This window comes from Poecile atricapillus, chromosome 2 (genome assembly GCF_030490865.1).
Source record: "Poecile atricapillus isolate bPoeAtr1 chromosome 2, bPoeAtr1.hap1, whole genome shotgun sequence".
Lineage (NCBI taxonomy): Eukaryota > Metazoa > Chordata > Aves > Passeriformes > Paridae > Poecile > Poecile atricapillus.
In genome coordinates this window covers 17,593,125-17,614,921 of record NC_081250.1, presented here as the reverse complement: position 1 = coordinate 17,614,921, position 21,797 = coordinate 17,593,125, and the positions used below count along the sequence as shown (strand labels likewise).

At 40.6% G+C, this 21,797-nt stretch overlaps 1 protein-coding gene across 14 annotated transcripts in view; it reads left to right on the top strand.

Annotated features, from left to right (window-relative positions):
* KIAA1217 (KIAA1217 ortholog) overlaps positions 1-21,797 on the top strand; it is a 175,905-nt gene that overhangs the window by 112,388 nt on the left and 41,720 nt on the right. For all 14 annotated transcript variants that reach the window (XM_058831451.1, XM_058831437.1, XM_058831443.1 and 11 more), the window contains one exon: positions 13,571-14,403. In XM_058831451.1, the coding sequence (XP_058687434.1) occupies positions 13,571-14,403 (833 nt within the window). The remainder of the gene's footprint in view (positions 1-13,570; positions 14,404-21,797) is intronic.

Here is a 21,797-nt window from a genome sequence, read left to right as displayed (position 1 = left end):
GTCGAGGTTTTCTCACTGACAGTTAATTTGTGACAGCAGGTCCAGTACAGGTACAGCCAGGCTAGTCCAAACCCAGAGCCCATCCCTCGAGCCATATTGAAGATGACGCATGTTGTAAGCTCACCATTTTATAGGAAGAAGAATGATACTGCTTTCCTCTCATTTTTTTGTTTGTGTCTTGTTTTACACCTGAAAAAAGGTGACCTCAGCTTAGGAATGGGAAGGGCCATTGAACATTATGATGACCAAAGAGCTCTTGATGTGCAGGTGTTCTTGGGGTCATAAACCTGTGCGGTCAGGGGATTGATAAACCATGGAATTGACAAGGGAGAAAGTTTTCTGAGGAGTAAGGGCTGTGTGCCCACGTGCATGTACACACACATGACATGTCTCATCACTTGTCAGAGCCTGGTGATGGTTCCATCAAACCAGAACTTCTGTTGTCTGCCCCTACAACCAGATGTGTACAGAGGGCAGCAGCCACCTCAGTGTTATCTCTCAGCACACAGTCCCACTGCATGGAGCATCTCATAGATTAATTTAATATATTTGATATATTAATATATATACTAATAATAATTTTTTATAATTTGATATATTATTTGAGATAATAATGCATTAAGGCCTCACTTGTAGAGAGCTGTTACTTCTTGCACTTTCTGAGGGAGATGAAGCTGTTTGGAACCTTAACTACATCTTCAGTGGTAATGGCTGAACTTGGTGCAGGGTTTCAAAAGCCATTTTAGCTTTAAAGTTGTTTTGCATATGAGAGTGGATTGCAAAAGCAAGTGATGGTCTTATCTTCTTTGCCCATGTCCTTGAGCATTTGTGGGTCACTCCCGCTGGCATTTACCTGAAGTGCTCTGCTCACTTCTTTCCTAAAAACCACCCTCATGTTCTGACTACGTCTGCCAAAAAACCACACAAAGCCTCAGAATACTAAACAAAATGAAATAGGTTTATGTTGGATGTTCTTCTTTCTCATCCATCTTCTCCTTCCTTTCTTGCTCTCTCCCTCTCCCTAACATGCCTACTATGCTAGGCTCCAGCACTGTAATAACAAGAACTAATGCAAAATCTTCTACAAAAAGAAAGAAAATTTGCATTACTCCATGTTTTTCCATTTATTGTTTTTTCTTTCTTTCATTGAAATTTTGTTGACTTTTCCTTCATACACTACAGCGTCTTTAACTCCTCTTTTTCTCATCAATTTCTTTCTTCTAGCTTAAATCTCTTATTTTTGTTGCCTTTTTTATTTATTATTGTCTCCTTATTAATTTTTCAGCACTCCATCTCCAATATTACTCTCATTTGTCTTTCACAAACTCCTATTTACTATCCTTCACACTCATTCCCTTTTTGTTTTGTCTTTTTTCCTTTCTTCTATAGTTCTACACTAAGAATTCCCTATTACCTTTCCACATAATACTTCTTTGCCTCCTGTCTCTCTTCCCTGTTTCAGGGAATCACAGAGTCATTTAGGTTGGAAAAGATCTTTAAGGTCATCAGTCCAAATCATGAGTTAAATGTTACTAAAATATCTGCAATATATGACTTATTTATTTTTATTAATATTTCTGCATTACTTATGAACTAAGGGAACATTTCATGCCACAAACTCAGCCCTCTGCATTTAAAAAGTCAGAAAGTTTAGGCATAAATAAGTGTGCTAATGGTAGGACAGAGGAAGAGAAAAATGAATGTGCTTCCATATTGCTCTGCTGAGAAATAAATAATGTTTATTGACAGCTTCAGGAGAGAGATGCTTAATACTTAGTTCAATAAAAAAGGAACCACAGGTCAGGTTGGATTCTCCAAGGCAAATCACGGCAATGTCTATTGCATGGACCAGCAAGCAGCAGATGGAATGGAGTCATGATTGTCCTTTGTAGTTAAAGGATCTCAGCTTTCTTGTAAAGAAGGGGGAAGAAAAAAAAAAGGAAAAAAGTAGGATGAGAAACAGAACAGAAAGTGAGCTAAATGAAAAGACATATGGGCAGGCTCACTATAAAGAATTTTTTAAAAAATCTAATCCTTATAAGATCAGTGTAGAAATTGCCGCCCACTGCAGTGGTGAGAGGTTGGGAATGCAAAAGGACAGCTTGTCCCACCCAGCTCCAGGGGAATGAGCTGACTCTGGAGGATGTCTGGCTGACTTTCTTTAAATGAAACATTAGGTGAGACAAATCCTCAATCCAGAGCAATTAATATTGCTTCTTGACTTTTTGAGAGGTGCTTAATGCATATATGTCTGTGATACATGCTGTGATACTTTCCTATAGCTAGGAAAATGCCGTTGCTTAAATCAGGACAGAAACAAGGGGGAAGCATGAGGTTTGAATTACAGGGTAGAGAGACAGACTGCAGACCTGACGTAATAGTTCAGTTTTGCAGAACCTTCTTCATGCAACTCCAGTGAGAATTGGCTATATTTGCTCTAGTAAACTTAAAAAAATGTTTGAGAGGCTTATAGAGTTTCCAGCAGAGGACTTCCCACTTTTATTTGTTTGCCTTTAACTTTTTTAATCCCTAAAACTCAAAAATTTCAGATTATACCAATATACTATCACCAGAGCACAGGCCAAAAATTTACTGCTTGTATGCAAAACATATATGTATGTGTGTATATGTTATGTTAATTCACAGGTTACAAGACAACACTGTTCTCTTGGGAGCTCAGATGCTCATCTGTGGGCTGCTTCAAAGGCTTTGTGCACAGGTTGGTCCACACTGCAAGCTCCAGCTGTTCTAGTGAGAGTGCTGCTTTGCCAGCAGTGAAGCTGTAGAGCTGCCTGTCCTCTTTATAGTGGTGCATCCTAGCCAGTAGTAATATACTGTGTGGTGTGAGAGGGCTTTTTGTTTGTTTGTTTGCATTTATGTTGTAAGAACTAGGGAGTTTGGAACAAGTATAAGAGAATTTTATGGTACTTGTGTTTACTCTAGGGCATATCTGCTTCACTGCATGCCTTTTGAATCAGTAAACAGAGGGAGTACAAACAATATGCATGTTTAGGAGAAGATAGTGTGGTCTGCACATAAAGTGAAATCCAGTATCCAGAGCCATATCTGTTCTGTTCCCTCCCTGTTTAGCTTGGCCTCTCAAATTCAAAGAGCTTCTTTAGTATTTTCAGACTTCAAGGAAACACCACACACATCCTTGTTAGGTATAAATATGGGCAGTGGGCTGGAGAGCTGATGTGAAAAAGTCAAGGCCAATTTGAAAGAGTTTTTCAGGGTCATGGAGAGCAGTGGAGTGCAGTGGCAGCAGCACAGCCTGGCTGGATGCTGGTGTGTGTCACCCATGTGACTTGGTGAAGAACAGCAGCTCGGGGGGCTCTGTTCTGCTCCCTCATTTTTGCCATGGGGAAGAAACTGAGACTAGGATCAGGATGAAGTAAGAATGGTTTTCTTCCTCTCTGCTGAGTGTTTGGAGGCAAAGCTAAGCATCTCTCCTTTCATAGAAGAAATTGACCTTGTCATGGTGCCACCCTAAACAGAGAGAAGAAAGGTGCTGATGGCAGTTCCCCAGCTGCCTTCACGAGTCTTGTGGATCAGAGCCAGAAGAGTCAGGAGATCCTGCAGACAACTCCACAGATTGGTCTTTGTCATCTCAAACTCTTGGTTTCTCGGATCAAAATCAGAAGCTAGGTGGGCGATAGAACTGGTGAGGTGGTGTGAGACCTTCCTTGGCAGAAAAAAAATGAATCTCAAAACCCAAATCCACACCCAAAATCCTAACCCCAAACCCCCAAATAGAGGAGAAGTTTTTTTTGTAATTCAGCTCTAAATGCTGTCATCAGCAAACTGTCTTTCCATTTAGATTCTACTGGACTGAACTAATTTGTTGAATTTAAGCAAAACCCTGTTGATTCCGTCACAAACTTTGTTCTGGAGTGCTGAGAACAAAACCAAGTCTCGAGTTAGTGGCCAGTAATCACTGTAAGTGCTTCCCTGTTTTCTGTCAAGGAAATAGTTGTTTGCAGCACTTTAAGACATTAGCTACTGAATTATTTCCATCCATGAAAGTAGTATTAAAGGAATAGGAACCAAACAAGCTGTTATCAGGAGCAGAAAGAACTTTGATCAACAGTCAAGCAATAAGTTATGTATATGTCATGTGTATACCCCACAGTAGAATTCAATATATTCTCTGACTTTTTAATTGTGTGTTCTACTGATGTTTAGTCTCTAACATGTTTTTCTGTTTCAAAATGAGGGAAACAAACAGAAAATAAATTGATGCGATGAGCAAATTGATGGAAAGGTCCAACAGACCAACATTTTTAATGATGTATAAGAAAGGAGAGTGATTGGCATTATAGGTCCATGGTGACTTGAACCTATCATTAATACAGACATTAACATTGATTTTTAAAGTCCTAAATAAACCTAAATTTCCAGACTTGGTCTCAGAGAACCACAGGGTGTTGTGCCCCTTGGTATACACAGGGGCTTGAACTGAAAAGGAGTTCTTGTTCTGTACTGTACTTTATAAACAAATATATGGCAAGTAATTGTAGATGGGATAATACATGGCAAGCTAGATAATGCTTGAGGGCCCTGATAAAGTAACTGAAATGGAAAGTGATGCTTGAATTGTTTGTATGCGTTGTTAGAACCTATAAATTAAATTACAGCCTTGGTCATGATACAACTGTGCAATATTTATGACTCTGTGCCTGATATATTCTAAAATTAAAAGCAGATTAATTCATCTAATGAAAAGCTTTTTGTGTGTATCAGACATACATGAATATCATGTTGTGTGTGTGTAGAACTAGTTATATTCCTGTCTGATGTTCTGGGATACACTTTGTTATGCTAGAGTCCTATTACTGTAAACGTGCAGCCTAGCAGCTTGCAATACATTGCAGGGAAACTTAGCAAAATACAGCAATCTTCTTTATCCTGCATGTTAGCATAATAATTTCTCACTTCAGGTTTGTTAGCTTGTAAGGAAGATGGATAGAAGAATATTCTCTGCAGCTGCAGAAGAGCACATGTGGCAATAAAGTGTTCTAGGATAATTTGCTTGGTTTTTTTACTCTTGATGTTTCTGAGTCTGGTTGGTTCGCCAACCTAAGCAGCTTTTTAACTAGGTCAAGTATATACATCCATTCATTAAAAGGGGATGCTTGACTGGTTAGTTAAACCTGCCAAATTTAAACCAGATGCTTGAATGGTAAATTACCATTGCATAAATTACCAATGCTTTACCCCTACACTGCAGGAAAACAGCCTTGACTGATTAAATTTGAAATAGAAATAAATAGGGTTAACATTGTTTCTGTGCCATAATAATACTTTATTATTGTGCTAGTGCAAATATTTCATAAAAATAATGTTTTAAAATATTTTACACAGAAACTGAAAAGTAAGCATTTAAGACAAAATATTTTTTTTTACATTTCTGAAAAAAATGTTTATATTGCACTACATATAGATTTTGTAAAGTTCTAGTCAAGATCAATAATGGCATACAAATTTACAGCATACATTACAAATCAGAATTCACAGCAGCTGTCTAGAAAGCTGGAAGACTTCTCTGATGCTGGGCTGGGGGTAGTAAGGCATGGAAGACCTGGATTTTTAGTTTTGGCTACCAGCTCTGCTCTGATCTTTCTCCTGTTACTTAAATGCTTAGTGTCAAATTGCCATTTCATAGCAGAAATGACTGATGCCTCTTTCACTGGTGGCTGAAACTGAGAGCCTGTGAGACTGTGAAACAAAAATGCTGTTCCTGTAATGTCTCATTAGGACTGGTTCTGCACAGCAGTATTAGCTCACAGTCATATGCTTAAATTGTATATTTATTCCTTTGAATGCTATGTATTATGATATAGGCAATTTTTTACTTGCACAAAAGCAAAATCAGGCAAAAATCCAAACCAAGAGCGAAAGAACAAACTCCCCAAAGCAGAAGATAACTGCAGGACTGGGAAGGGTTTGTGTCATGAGATTTTTCCTTATGATATTTAAGTGTCATCTCTTTTAGGCTGCAAATGCTGTCTTTAAGGAGACAATTTCCATGTTCTGTGTATGGTCTTTTCATGTGAGGGGATAGATTGGCGTGAAGCATCTTTTCTATTCTAATTTTTGAAAATACATTTACCTTCTCTATTGTTTCCTCCTAAAAAAAACCAACAAACAACAACAAAACAAATCAAACCCAACAGCCAATCATAATGGCTTATGTGGATGTGGTTTGCTGCAGAGAAAACAATGGAATTGATTAATAAGGACCCCAAAGTTCAGGTTATCCAAGTGGCTCAGGTGCCTGGTTAATGAGTAGACAGCTCCTCCAGGGGAGGAGCTTGTGCTTCCTTCTACACTGGCACTACCAATTTAAGGAGGTGAAAAGCTTCTAAGGTTTATAAAGGCTGAATTTTTTTTTTCTAGAATTCTGTCTACTGGGTTTGCTAAATAGTTGAAGGTCTTCACCTGTTGGGGAATGAATATGTATAGGTCTCATAGTGTTGCCTTTGAAATGCACTGTGTTACTGAAACAGAGGTTACTCACTATTTTATTTATGGCTTTCCCCTCTGTGAGTCTCTTTTGTGGTTCACTCCATAATGTTAGTCTCTTTCTAAGCATCTTATAGGCACACATTAAAAAATGATTGAGCGATTGAATCACACAGTGTTGCACAGTTTGTGACTGGGTGACATGCCAAGGAGGTTATTTAGTGACTAATTTCAAAGGGGAGGAGAAATTGCAGGCCTGTCATGTGGAAAAGTACTTCAGTCTACTGAAACAGCATTACTTAGATGACCGGATAAAGCAAGATGGCCTGTTGTGAGCAGAGGGAACAAGGAACATTTTTCCTGTTTCAAAACCTTTTTGCAAAATACATGGATATACAAAATATTATACCATAGACCAAGGATTGAGATTCAAGACTGAAAACAAAAAGTGCTTTATTAGAAGAAGTGGAACCAAATGTTCATCTCACTGCTGTAACTATTCAAGTGGTTTCCTTAAGAAACAGTAAGTGACTTTATTATTCCAAAGCAAAGATCTTATCAAAGATTGTTTTATTGGTCCATAGGCAATAATGCTGTCTAAGAGTGTAGTAAGAGTGCTAATGTTTTAAATTGTGAAAACAAATACTCAGGGTAGCATCTGAATAGCTGAAGAAATTATGCCCAAAAGAGCAGACTGTGTAGGTTTTGGTCTGCAAAAAACCTCTCTGCTTGTTTGCATGATCCATCTTCAGCATGCACATCGACTTACAGGCAAGGTGAAGCTATCAAACATTATTTTTGATATTACCATTACATTTGTTTTGTGGTTAGCTTAGAATTTTATGGATCTGTTTTACATTCAGTAAAAAGTGAACTAGGTATTCTTTGTTTTCCCCATGGGAACTTTAGGATATGGTATGAATTAAGCTTATATGTAGTCAGGGATATAAAAGGACATACTGAGACATGTAAAATACCTTGGGGGAAAACATTTGGATCACTGTAGGGACTGGATTCATACACAAGTGTGCATTAAACATATATGTATAAAATAAGAGACAATAATGTTAAGAATGTGTTTGATACTCTGTGGCATGGGAAGGAAATTATGGTGTGTCTGAGCTTCAAGTCAATATATTGGTAACCACAATATGATATCCTAGAAATTCTGCTTTTGAGGATCAAATAGTGCTTTTGACATAGCCTCTCTGCACACCTGCACAACTGGGAGAAAGATATGAGGACTGGATGTCACAGTGATATTGAGTAGTATGGTGACAACAGCTGATTATAGTTCACTCAGAATGCCTCCTTTTTGGAGGGTCATGTTTATATCCTCTAACTTCCACCTTCTAAGATAGTGAGCATCACCTTCTGGTTCTCCTATTTTGTTCATGTCAATTTCTAGCTAGCTGACCCTGGCCAAAATAAAGAGTAATCAATGAACATAGAAACTGTAGGACTGGATGATTTCACCATCACTAACCATCACAGAGTCATCCTAAGAAACATCTTATATTGACTGATTGTGTTGTTATTCATTAAGAGAAAGAAAAAAAACGTAGAATTAAGAGCATAAATGGAAGAAGAAAAACCCAGTTAATCTCTTGACATATCCACCATATATGTAATCAGACCCTAGAAAGAGAAAGTTCCTCTTTCATAGATGTTCTGAGTTTTTATCTCAATTCTCCTTTCACCGTAATACAAAGGTTTTTACAGCTGGGCATATACCAAAACTATATAAAAGGACCAAAATAACTGAAACCTAGGTGCATGCTAATACTGGGAAGTTAATTTTAGTGTTGAGATTTCTTAGGGAGCTCTGCAACTCTTTTTCTATAAAATCAGCCAGGAAAAAATAATGGAAATAGATGAAACATGTTAAGAACAGCTAGCTGGGTCTTGGACTTCCCCATTCACTGGAAGTTTGAACATTTGAAATCAGTTTTATTTTGCCAGCGTGTGGTTCTTATAATGAAAAACAATTGTGAACCCTGGCAGCTCCTAGATCCTTGTATTCTGGGGCCAGATTCAACCAAGGCTAGGTTCCAACTTAGGCAAGGTCAGTGGTTTCATAGTCTGAAATCTTTTTTTTGGGCATCAGAGAGCCCATTCTTAGGCAAAATTGCCAAGTAAACTTCTAGTCTGGAAGCACTGCCAAGAAGTGATGGCCACTGAAGCCCCAGCATGTCTCACTACTTGGTAACCCCAAACTACCAAGCACCTGCCCTGCTGAAGAAGACATGGAAGAGTTGGGGTCCCTACCCCAGATCAGACTCTGGCCAAGTTGACCCAGGTCTATGAATCTGGAAAGCCAAAGGTCTAGAGCACTCCAAGGATGTCTGGTAAGAAACAACATCACTGTTGACTGAAATCTGCTGGGTGGTTTTTTCCCAACTTTTGTCTTAACTGATGTTTTTAAAAAATGTCTCAGCTCTCTTTGATTGAAGTTGTCTGCTGAAAGTACATATCATTGAAAAATTTCTGACCAGAAACAGCTAAAAATTATGCTAATGGGTTTGAAGTTTTCAAATATGGAATTGGGCAGCTGGAGGAACCCACAACTGCAAACAGCATGATTTTTTTTCTGTAATGACCCAATAGAATGGGGAAATTTATAGGTGCTAGAAGGCATTCTATGAGAAAGCAAGAACAGACAAGAGTGACAGCCTTTCAATGATGTTTGATTTGGCTTCAGACAGATAGTTTTGGTACAGATACATAAAATTCTCATTTAAGTGTTTGCCAATTCTGCAATTTTCAAGTGCATTCTTATTGTAAATTATCTTATTTTAGAAATATTAAAACTGCATGAAAGTGTTTGGTTTTTTGGGTTTTTTTTCCAAAAGTGGATTTATGCTTTCAGCTCTCCAAATCCAACTGGAATGAAAGATCAGACATGACAGAAGTGTTATCATATAGTGCAACTGATGGTGAAGCTGAGGGGTTTGGACAAGTAGTACAGTAAAGTTGTTAACTTATTTTTATGAGGAGAGAACAAACTAATGGATTCTATTGTTGTTGGATTGAGGTTTCTTTAATTAAGCCTTTCCTCATTAGGAAAGTGAAGGATTGCCTTACTTTTAGAGGATTTTTTTCTGTTGACCAATTTTCATAAAAGATCTCTACAAACAGTTTAATTTATCAGTACTTAGTATTTCTGTAGCTTCTTCATCACGGACTCCAAGGTCTCAGTAAAATTCTTTGCAGGTGTCCTGTGTTTACTGTTGGGTGAGCCAGCTTGCAGAGCATAGGAGCACTTTCCTCAGGGAAGTGCAAGGTGTCAAAGGGAGAGTAAGAAAAGTAATAGCTTCACATGGCTGAGAGTTGATTAATGGAGTCTGTTGGGAACTCCTCAGCGTCTCCAAGAGGGTGCATGGATAAGCTCCACTTTGGGAACATGCTCTGTGTTTTGGCAGTCTGAAAATCTTGGGGCAAAGCCAGTTGCTGTGTTCTCTGGTGATGTAGAGGATGCCTGAGAGAGCAGTGGGAAGGGCTGCCAGGTCAAACTCTGGCCTACTTTTCCCTTTGCCTGAGTTTCACACTGAGGTGTGAGCAGATAATGGCTTGAGTCAGGCTGTACGTCAGGAATCCGGCTGCACGGTGAGCTGAAGGGTTGGTGTGGGGCTCGTGAGTCAGCGGCAGGCTCGGTGCCGGGTGCTGGCTGGCATTGCCCCGCTGCGGGTGCAGGCACGGCTCCGTGTGCCCTGACTGCAGAGACCGGCTCTGCTTGTCCTCTCTGCGAGCCACCAGCAGCAAGGCTCCTTACACCCACTTGGGTGGATGGACACCTGGCTTGCTGACTTTGTGCATGTAGACATTTTCAAAGTATTGCAAGTTATTCAGCGTGACAACAAGCTTTGAAGTAAAGAACATAACTGCTAATGTTGACTCTTTAGTATATATAGACTTAGTTTAAAAAAACCATTAGCAAAATCTGTATCTTATAGACTGAAGTCTTGTTAGACTGACCAAAAACCTCCACAGGAGATGTTTAAACATGGTGTAATCTTTTTTACTACAGAAAAATTCTTAGTGCTGTGATTTTCCCTCAAATGTTTTATACAGAAGCGATCGCTCGTTGTTTACCGTATTTTAAACTAAGGATTGGTAAGACAAGTTTTCATTTCAGGGATGTAATGTCTAAAGGCAGTAGGAACAAGGAAGAGCTATGTGCTAAAGAAAACCACGCCTTTAGGCAAATATATTACATGGCTGCAGTTGAAAAGCACATGATCCTGTGCTTGCACTAAAAAAACTTCCTTTTGCCCTCAAAGCAATTGTGTGTGACAGCACCCAGTATTTAGAGGCTCAGATAAACCCAGTATCCTTTCTCTGTCCCTAAGTCATGTGAAGTCCAGGAACATGTGGCTCAAGACAGCCTATGCAGAAGAGTAGGGGTTTTTATTGAGCAACATGGGGTTTTGTGGTGAAGGACAGAAGATGAAAAGCGGCACAGAAAGTGGAGTATGTGTGAGAGTAGCGTGAGTAGACTCACACCAAAGAAGTACAGATGAGAAGCAAAAAAAGACCATCCTTCACATTTTTAAACTTACCATTAGCAAAGAATCTGTAGAGTCTGGAGAAGTGAGAAAAGCAGAAAGAGAGGAAATACCAACCATGTGGCAGAAGACACTGTAATCCACCGGGTAAAGCTGCCTGGTTCCTGGGGACCAACTCACATGCCCTGGTGAATCTTTCCTGGACACCCTGACTCTCTGGCTCCAACGGTCTCCCCTTTGGGATGCTCCACCCAGGGCCTGAGTCCTGGCTTAAAATAGCAGGTATACTTTTCAGAAAGGGTTTGGATGCCCAGGTGTTTCTGCCCTGCCCAGCCCAAGGGAGCCTTGATTGAGGCTTTGTACTCCAAGCACTATTTTAAAACAAAAATAAATGATGTTACATAAAACAGTACCCAGACACAAGATTTTGAGCAATAGCTCAGTCCCATATTCAAATTATTTTCCATCTTAAAGTATTCCATCTAAATTATATTAAGGTGGAAAATAGGAATTTTTTTTTTGACAGATTGCTTTGACTTATGAGAAATGAATGAACAGGAATATGAAGTCCAAAAGTTAGGGGAAATTAAACCTGTTGCTTTCAAATCTTCCCATGGAAATTTTCTCCTCTCTGCAATGTAACATTGGAATTTTCCTTTTACTGCAACCCATTATATCTTAGTGGCTATGGTTTCTTTGACAGATACTATTCCATCCGCTGTAGCTTTGTCTGAAGCAACTAAAGAGGGCATTGTGCAGCTTGTATAGTAGAAATCTAGGAGGATTTTCTTTCTCTGGGTTCTTCTCTTGGTATAAAACATCTGTATCTGCCTGTCCCTAAAGACATGATCCCAAAGCTGCTCAAGACAGTAGGAGTCATTTTGTTCTACTGGCTCAGGGCCAGAGTCAGTTCGCACAATATAGCTTAGTATGTTGCGGTGGTTCTTCAAACCAATAGAAAACAATATTGAATTCCCTCTCATATAGTGATTCATACTGTTTAGTTATATTTTAATTATATATTATTTTAAACTCTGGACTAGACTATTTCTCTGTGCAAATGAAAAAGTTATGCCATGTTCCTGTTTGGCTTCATAATTTTCATCTGGTTCATTTATGACCCATCCCAGTGCACACCTTTGTTCTGTTACACTTATTTATTATTGCTGAGACCACAATCAGATTATCTCCTTTCTTCTTTCTAATACCTGATACTCCAGACTGTTGATCTCTGGCCCTGGGGAATATAATTTCTAATTCCTGAGAGCAGAACCTGCTGTGATAAGAGCAGCTATTGTTTATATACTGACGCGGCAATTCCCTTACCAGTGGAAAAACCTGTAGTGGGCAGGAATAATCTCTTGCTTCATCTGCCATGGATCACTGTAACTACAATGGATCCAGTCACATTATCAGAGCAAGGAGTGAGAGGGGAGAAAAATCATATAGATTTTAGATCAGCAGCATCCACTGTACATTCTGTGCTCTGCAACTTTAGGAATGTAGAGTCGGGGGAGGGTGAAATACAGATTTCTACAAACCTTTGGAGGTGATGGAGAGGGGAGCTGAAAGATTCAGCTTTTTTTTTTTTTATGTAGTTGGTCCTTAGCTGGCTTTTTCATCTCCCTATTCACCCACCTTACCCCAAAGGCACCAGAACAAGCACATGATGCTTTCTAGAGGGAGAATTTCTCCTGTCTGTCATTGACAGTGTTCAGCCATCCAGAGAGGTCATGGCTGGGCACAGTGAGGTTGTACACTCTCAAAAGCACACATGTCCACTGCAGATTTTTGCCAAGGCCTCTCTTAATAAAGCACTAATACATTTGTTTTGGAAGTTTCCCTTTTCTTTTCCTTGCTTGCTCATTCCTTACTGCTGTTGCTTACAAAACTATGATAAAATGTTCCATGACTTTCTGAGTATGTGCTCCACAAACTCTCTGAATCAGTCTTATCTTTGCAATGGCACATGTTACATAGGGTCAGACTGTTTTTATATAAGTTGACTGTGTGACTGTGTTGTAGTCAATAAATGTGTGTTTTTCTCCTACGTTATGTGTATCCTTTGTGTAATAAAAACCACATCAAGTCATTAGCAAAAGCTTAAATCCTGCACTGAAGAAAATGGCCAGTCAGTTGTAATATTTCCTTTTCTTGTCTAAGGACTTCAGGTATGTTTGTGATGCCATAGCATCAGCATTTTTATCCTGTTTTGGAATCAGTGAACTCCAGCCTGTGTGTCTGATCAATAACTGTTTAAGTCTGTCGCTGGCTACATGTACGTGGAACACCTGGCACCGCAACCCCTGATTTCAGCTTCAGTAGCTGTGAATATCAGATTAGGGTGAGATGGTATTTGCATAAGTAAAAACATTTTTAAACCTCTCATATTCCTTTAACATACAGCCCATTTTATTGCTGTTTATAGTTGTTATTTTTGTTAGGCACTGAGGTCCCAAAGGGTTTTATTTATGCAGATAAAAATTATTTTGTCTCAAGGGTTTGTTTTTATTTCCCAATTTTCTGTAGACAGAAAACCCACATCATGTTTTGCTCATTCAGTAATTTTATATCTGAGGTGGTTTTCCTTTTCTTTCCAGATGCAGAGGGAAATTGCTTATACGGGACGAGATGGCCCAAGTGGCTCCCGCCCTGGATCTGCCACACACCCTCTGCATGCGATGCCCAGCTCTCCACCCTCCACCCCAGTGCCCCACTCCATGCCTCCCTCTCCGTCCAGGATTCCCTATGGTGGGGGCCGGCCCGTGGGTGTGCCAGGCAATGCCACCATCCCCAGGGACCGGCTGTCCAGCGTGCCAGCCTCGCGCTCCATATCGCCCAGCCCCAGCGCCATTTTGGAGAGACGGGACGTGAAGCCAGATGAGGACATGAGTAACAAAAACCTTACCCTGATGCGAAACGAAAGTCTGTACGGTGACCCCTACTTGTTTCACGAGGGGAGGATGAGTGTGGCTGCACCACACTCCGGACACCCCCTCGATGTCCCCGATCACATTGTAGCCTACCATCGCAGTGCCATGAGGTCATCGAGCACTTACTGCAACCCCTCTATGCAGCCTGAAATGCTGGAGCAGTCCTTGTACAGGCAGAAGTCACGAAAGTACCCAGAGAGCCATTTGCCCACTCTTGGCTCTAAAACACCTCCAGCCTCACCCCACAGGGTGGCTGACATGAGAATGATTGATATTCATCCTCACCATGGCCCTCACATTCCCGCCCACACCATCCAGCCTGACAGGTCTTCCCCCAGCCGCCAGTCCTTCAAAAAGGAGCCAGGACCGCCGGTGTTTGTGGATGCGAAAGCACGGAGCGCTGTCGGCCTCCCAGGCATGGTCGAGGCAATGCCCTCTCCTGTGGACAAGCAGGCTTTTGGCTATGGGTCACCCACGATGCCCAAGGACAAGGAGACAAGGTAAGGCAGAGCTGAGGCTTAATTTATGCAAACGAGAAATGTTCCTAATCTGCACATCCTTTGTCGTTTAAGACTCAGGGGACAATGTAATGTGTAGGCGGCTGCTGCACCCGGCTGCAGTGTTTATTAGCTGTCTGTCAAGGTAGTTAGTAATTTAGAGGAGATGTGACACCATCCATTATTAATTTGAAAGTATTGTCAACTCATGATGAATCCCTAGTTATTTTCATTTGTGTAAATTTCAGTCATTGGAAAAAATATAATAAAATAAAATGATTAACTGGGATTTTTCTTTGCAGACAGCCAGATCATGTTACAAGAACAAATGATGTTCTGTTCCTGCTAATAAGGGAATATATTTCACCCCTGTTAAGAATGACACTCTGATATTACAATTTTGGTTCTTTATGGAGTGAAGTTTTTCTCATCTAGTGTTAGGAAATGGGAAGAATTTATCATTACTGTCTTATCTCCTGTAAAACATGAATTTGCATAAAAATAGGACAGTTGTTTACAATAATGTTCCTTGAGGGGAAACTGCTGAGAAAAGCAAGTATGTCCCAGGGAAGAAATCGAAACATGAATACCGTTCCCAATGATTTTTCCAGCATCACAAGCAGTTGGTGACCCGACTGTTAACTTTTGTGTGATGGCAATGATGACAATGATCTCTCCTGTCTTTTTAAGGACCAGATTTACACAAAGGTCTGTGAGGGCTTCTGCTGCCTTAGACCCTGCCCTGGGAGAGAAAAATCATTACACTGCCAGGCGGTTGCTGTGTATTTATATGAGCTGTGTTAATCTCTAGCGTATTGTTTGTGCTGTTAACTTTTATAGAGCTCTTTAGGGAAGTGAAGATGAATAGCTGGAAAATGCTGAGCTCACAGAGGCCAAAGGTAACTGCTGATTGCCTTAACCACTGGGAAGATATGGAGTTTCATACAGACCCTAGGCTTCCCCTCTATCAGAGCAACTTGCTCAATAATTAGTTTGATGCTTTACCATGCTTGGCCAGAAAAAAAAAAAAAAAAGTGGGTCATGAGGTCCACTGGTAGGGAAAAAATGGAAGAAAATAAAGAAAAACAGCCACTCACAAAAATTACAGGCTTATAGCTTGCTAGTTATGACATAAGAGTACAAGGTAGGGCATATTACAATCTAAGGAAATCAGAGAAATTGGATTTTTATGTATCTGTTTCCAAGAGAAAGTTGCAGGTATCTGAAATTTCATTTCAAGTCACTATTATTACATCTAGGAAATTATTTGAAGGAAACTTGCCAATTTTAATCCATTTAAGATAGAAAATTTTACAAAGTTCATGATAGGGATTAAAAATATAGAAGGATACCAAAAACTTTTTGTGTGATTTTTTGTCTTCTCTCTGGGCATCTCAACTGTTCACTCAGCTACACAGTTCACTCAGCTGCACAAGGCTGTGTGTTTTTGAATGGATAAAGAACAAGTACTCAGATAGTTCTCAGATAGTTCTGCATCTCCTTAAAAGGGAGTTTTGCACCAGGAGTTTTAATCCTGGTCCCAGAATATATTAACAATGAAGAAAACAGCATTTGCATAATTGCATTTCCAAATAAATACATGACCTTAAAATTCAGCATGGTGTGTGTTAGCCACACGGCACTGAAAGAATAATTTTGAAAGCTGTCTTTATGGGTTGTGGGTTTTTTTTAACCTTGAGGAAGTGTGACTTTCTAAAAAATAATTATAAATATCAAAAGCAATTCATGCAAATTGGTATGTTTTCTAACCACTGCAATATTAAGAACTGAGTTTGAGTTCTACAAACACAAAATCCTCTAAGCTTTAATTTAGCTTTGTAATAATTTCATAAATTTTGAAAGCATACACTGTTTAAACCATACTAAACTAAAGGGTTTACCCATGTTGAGGTGTTGTTTTCCTGCTTCTGCGGGGATTGAATTGTTACAAGGTTGTTATGGATACCTGAGGGGTGATGTACATAATGGCAGAAAGGTATCCCCCTACCTTGTTGTAAAGGGCTTAAGGGTTTACACCCATAAACAGTATGGGCTTGCTTCTGTGAGAAAGAATATTCTGGGGATTATAGAGATAGGGCTGAATTCATTCTCTTCCAGGCATGGTAAGATGAGGTATAGACTGCTCTGTTGTGTATGGTACCTATTTCCTGATGCCAAGAGCCTGAAAGCCAGGCCACAGAAAGCACATGGCAGTGTGTTCTGCCTGCGTGCAGAGGTGGCAGCTGCAGAGGAGCTCTTGGCCTTGGAGCTACTGAGGGGAGAGGTCTTTTTCGTCTCTGCACAAGAGATTCCCTGTCCTGACTCATTCAGGAGCAGGTTGAGGACCCTGCAGGCACCAAACCCATCATCTCAGCACTGTTGATCCTTTAATCTCTAGTGGAGTGTGCTGAGAGCAAAGAAAACATTTATTGTGTGATGACTTTATGGAAATTTCCTCAAAGCAACACTGTCAAAACCTCAGGACAATGCAAGTTGAAGTATAAATCAGGAAAGATTGAAAGGGATAGTGACAGAAGTAAATGTGACTCTCTCTTCCCATCTTAATTCTCCTTCAGATTTGCAGTCCAAGGCTGAACTGGGATATCTCTGTACTTTACCAGAATATGTTGAGTACTTAAAACAGATAAGACGTCTCACTGACTGTATCCTAGTCTTGTTGAAGAAAATGGTTCCATTACCTTTGGAACATTAACTGCAGCAGATTTGGATCTACAAGAGAGTAAAACTGGTATTTCTGAGCTCTTCTACTGGAGTTTCCCATTTTAATTTGACACTGCAGAAGCCAGTTTCATGAAAGCTGTTAAGGCAGAGTTGGGGGGGATTTAATTGTTTCATGTAATGCTTTCTTATAACTGTTTTACCTTGGCTATTTCTAAGATAACTACTTCTGTGGTATAAAACATTGACTAAATTCTCACAGTTAATTCATTTACCAGAAGAGTCCCATATAAAGCTCTTTTACAACAATGACAAGAAACAAATTCATGGAGATGTAAAGAAATAAAAGATGTTGGTATTCATGCACAGAAAAATATTAGAAGGTATAACAGGTTTGAAGGTGAACAGCAGTTCACCTTCAAAGGGTCATCATCTCTTAAATCTGAGGTCTACTGGAAGAATTAGTAAATTTTTGTGTATGAGCATGAGTTGTTCAAACAGGGATTTGCTGTCATGTTCTTGGGTGGCTCATTTATGTAGCATGTGGGACATTTCTGGAAGTTACTGCAGGCAAAGCAGATGTTTAAATGTTGATGAATTGGAAAAGAAGCTGTTTATCCAAAAGTACATTAAATTAAATGCTGTTTAACTTAAAATCTTTGCATATATAACATATGTTGCAAAATTCTAGATTATTTGATAGTGCTAAATATGTATATAATAAATGCTCCTACTCTAAACCAGCAAGATAACTCTATAGAATACTTTTCCTCCAAAAGCATTTTTGGGGTGTACTGTGGTTCTCTTCTGCCTGAACACTTTTGTACTCTTCTTTTTATGCCATACTAGTGAGAGATGGTAGTTGGATTGAGCAAAAAATGTGATCACATTATTGGCTCATGGTTTGCAGTTCAAGACTAAAGTGTAATGGCCGATTGTTAGATATTGTTCCCCCCACAAAACTACTTTATTGCTTCATTTGTTGAAGTATGGATGGACTCTCTATGCATTAGGAAAAATGGCCTTACTTTGTAAAGTCATGAACAGTGAGAGACTCCACCAGCAATGCACTGAGCGTTTTATAAGGGGGTACTTTACAAATACACTCTCTCAGACACTTTCCACAGGGCCAAAACTGGCTATTCCTCTGTGAAAGGTGTTGAATAACCAGGCAGAAAAAATGAAGTCAAATGACCAATACAGGATGGAGGAAAGGTAAACTGTATTTTGTCTTCCTTCTGTTAGAAGAACTGTTTGTAGGAAGATGAGATACAGGCTCTGGGATAAGAGTTGTCAAATAGTTTAACAGCTGGTGTGCTTCAGAGCTTCCTTTTCCCCTTTAGCTTCAAGATGTAGAAGGTTTGCATTTAATCTTCTCCTTAGAGGACTGAAATAGTCACTGTGTAGATCTTTCAATGGGAAGAAAGCAGAATACAGAAGAATTCTGCTGATCTTTGGTTCCTTCCCTTCCAGGGCATCCACTCATCTGTTTTGGGGGAATTTGCGATAAAGTCTAAGACACCGCCACTTGATTCTAGGAAAGCCATTGGGAAAGACAGCCTACTCCTCTTTCCTTTCTTTTCCCAGTGAGATAAAAAAAATTATAATGAAATATTTCTATCATAGGGTAATATAGAAAAAAAAAAGTGTATTTCTCTGTCTGACCCCCTTAACATTGCTTCATTTGGAGCTTAACTATAAAATAGGAAGTTGCTGAAATTTTTTTCTCCAGGAAGGTGTGACAGTTAGTCCATGGTGCAGATTTGGTTTTTGAGTACATCTGTTGTGAGTGATGTGCTGCACAGCCTGGGGTTGGATAGGAGTGTGAATGAACAGTTACACAGACCAGTTTTATTCTGTGTGTGTACAAAGTACCTTCTCAGTGATGTGAATAGTAAAGATGTCCCCAGGAAAGGGAAGTAACATGCAAGTAACATAGCACACTTAAATAGCATTGCTGTGACAAGTGAAACCAATTCAGCAATATGCTGTACCCCTTCTTGGAATTACTTCCAGTTAAGTGCAGAAGGAGTAACATGAAAGATCAGTGAAGCAGTAAAAAATAAATCTAGTGATGAAACCTGACATATCAGTACACTGTCACCAGAGAAGCATGGGCTTGCTTTGGTTCTGCGGAATTTGAGGAGCGATATACTAAGGCAGGGCCCTGGTTCCTGGACATACCCAGAGCCAGAGATGTGGGTCAGGCTGCTGGGGAGAAGAGGGCTGGCAAGTGGCCTGTCCCTGCCTTCCTGGAAAAGGTCTGTGAGAAGCCAGGGCCAAGTCTGACAGAGTTCTGCTGGGCGTCGCTTCTGACCTTGTCCTCTCTTTTCCTCCCCCACCATGCTGCCACCTCTGACTCTCCCAGCATTCACAGGAAAACAATGAAACAATGCCTTTCTGTGCTGAGGCTGATAAAATAGCCATTTCTTTCCCAACTGCTGTAAAACCGAACCTCCCTGCTCTTCCTGGGTGGTGGAGAGATGTAGATTTATCTGGGAAATTAATCTGGGAGCAGAGACAGGTTGGCTCTTCTTGGGCTACCAGCCTTCTGGTGGCAGCAAGTAGAGGCGCCACTTTGTTCTGTTTGCCTGACCCTCTGTCCTAGTGCTCCACATTCCGGCCTGCCCTGTGTCACTGGAGTGCCAGCCTGTCCTGTGTCCTGGGAACCTTGGTCTTTCCCACGTCACTGGAGTGGCAGCCTGTCCCATCTGTGGGACTCTGGCTGCCCCATCCGTGGGACTCTGGCCTTCCCGATCCATGGGACTCTGGCCTGCCCTGTGCCGGCAGAGCTTCTGGGACTGGCTGTTCCCACCTCCCCTCCCCAGAGCAGTGAGCACCACGAGGGGTAGAAAACACAGTGCTGAGAACCAAAAATGCACAATTTTTGTCATGGCAATGCTGGCATCCCTGATAGACTCTGGCCTGGCACAGCATGAAGAAAGCATTTTTTTCTCCCTCCTGGAGCAGGGGTTGCTCAAGCCCTTCCCAAGGAAGTTGGAGGCAAAGGGGTCCACTGCAGATCCCGTCCCTGCTGCTCCGGGGCCTTGTGGTGCCAGAACTGGGCCACCAGCCCTCCAGCCATGCCAGCCCAGGTTAGAGCCCCACCACCAGGCCATCCACATCCCTCCCTGCCCATGCTGGAACGTGCTGCCTCCCACCACCTTCAGTGTGACCGCCTCCAAAAATCAGGGTTTTCTATTTAATGCCTAAAAGGCGCCTCCTTTCAGACACCTGTTTTCGAAATGTTTGGTGCTAATGGCTGTAACAAGTCTGGATATTACAGTGAAATGATTACAGAAAAAATCTGCCTGCTTTCTAAGAGAATAACTCCAGAGCACATGTAGATTCTTCACATTCTTAATGCTTTTACCATATGAAAAATAATGTGTTCTGTGCAATTGATTCCAGTATTTCATTCGGTTTTCATCATCTCCTATCTTGGAACATCCCTCTCCCTCTTAACAACATACTTTCCTAGATTTCATGGCAAAGGACAAGATCAGCTCTGTGTTGCCATAATATCTTTTGAAGCAGAAAATTGTTTCCAGATAAACTAATGTGGGATGAAAAAAACATTGTATTTATGGATTGGTAAAACAGATAGACTTCCAGTTGAATTCAGTTCCAGGAAGGTTTTGTGATGATTATCTGGGAAAAAAAAAAAAAAGTTTTCATTATTAAGTGTCAAAAATGCTGCATTAAAGTTTGTTAGAGTATATTTATCCCTGGGTTTTAGTACTTGTTTTTGTTCCAAAGGTTACTGTAGCCTGCACCAGTTTCTTATTTTAAAGCTTGTAATAGTGGAAATTCTGTAACGTATTTCTTGGTTTGAAATTAATTGGGTCAGATTCACTAGTCTTCTCATCACCCTTCAAAATACCTTTCAACATGAAGACAGAAAAGTAAGATGCGTGCACTGCATTAAGTTGCAGTAAGAACACGTCTGCTGACTGGGGACTGACTGAGCACTCTCTTCTTCCCTGTTTGTGTCTGTTAGCATCTCATTACTTGCTTTGCTGCCCTGTTTTCTCAACCTCTGGGTGTCTCTGAATCTCTCCTGGCTATGGTATTTGTGTGCTAGCCCAGGAAACTTCATTCATTCCCTGAATGTGAATGAAATAATTAGCTTGGATAATCTGTCTGGCTGCAAGTGGGGCTGGTTACTTGCTTTTCATCATGTCAGCTTGCTATTGGCTGTTCTTGGTACCTACATTTGAGTTTATATGACTCTTATTGATTGATGCTTTGGTTGCTTTGGCCACCAAACAGCAACTGCAGCTGGGGTGGTCAGTTTGGCTGCTGTCAGTTGTGCACAGAATGCTGCAGTGGTGATGGATGGTTTGTGCAGCATGCTGAGTCTCTGAGTTTGTCTGTCCCATCTTCTCTCATTGCTGCTGCCAGTTTTAACCACTTGCTTTTGAGTTTTCTTCTCAGTCATCCTCCAAACCCACAGTCTGCTGTTAGAATTTCCTTCTGCATCCCCACACACTTCAGTGCTGTAATAGAGGGGTGCCTTTTCAGAAGGGCCCATACTGATGTGTGTCTATGTTGTGGTGTGTCACTGGCACGTATAAGGAGGCACCTCTCTGAGAAAAAGGCTGGTTTGGAGCTGACGGAGGAAGTCCCCTGGTACCTGACTAATATATGCATTTATGCAAACAGATAAACACACAAATATTAGCCTTCGCATCCAAAAAAAAAGTTATTGTTCCTGT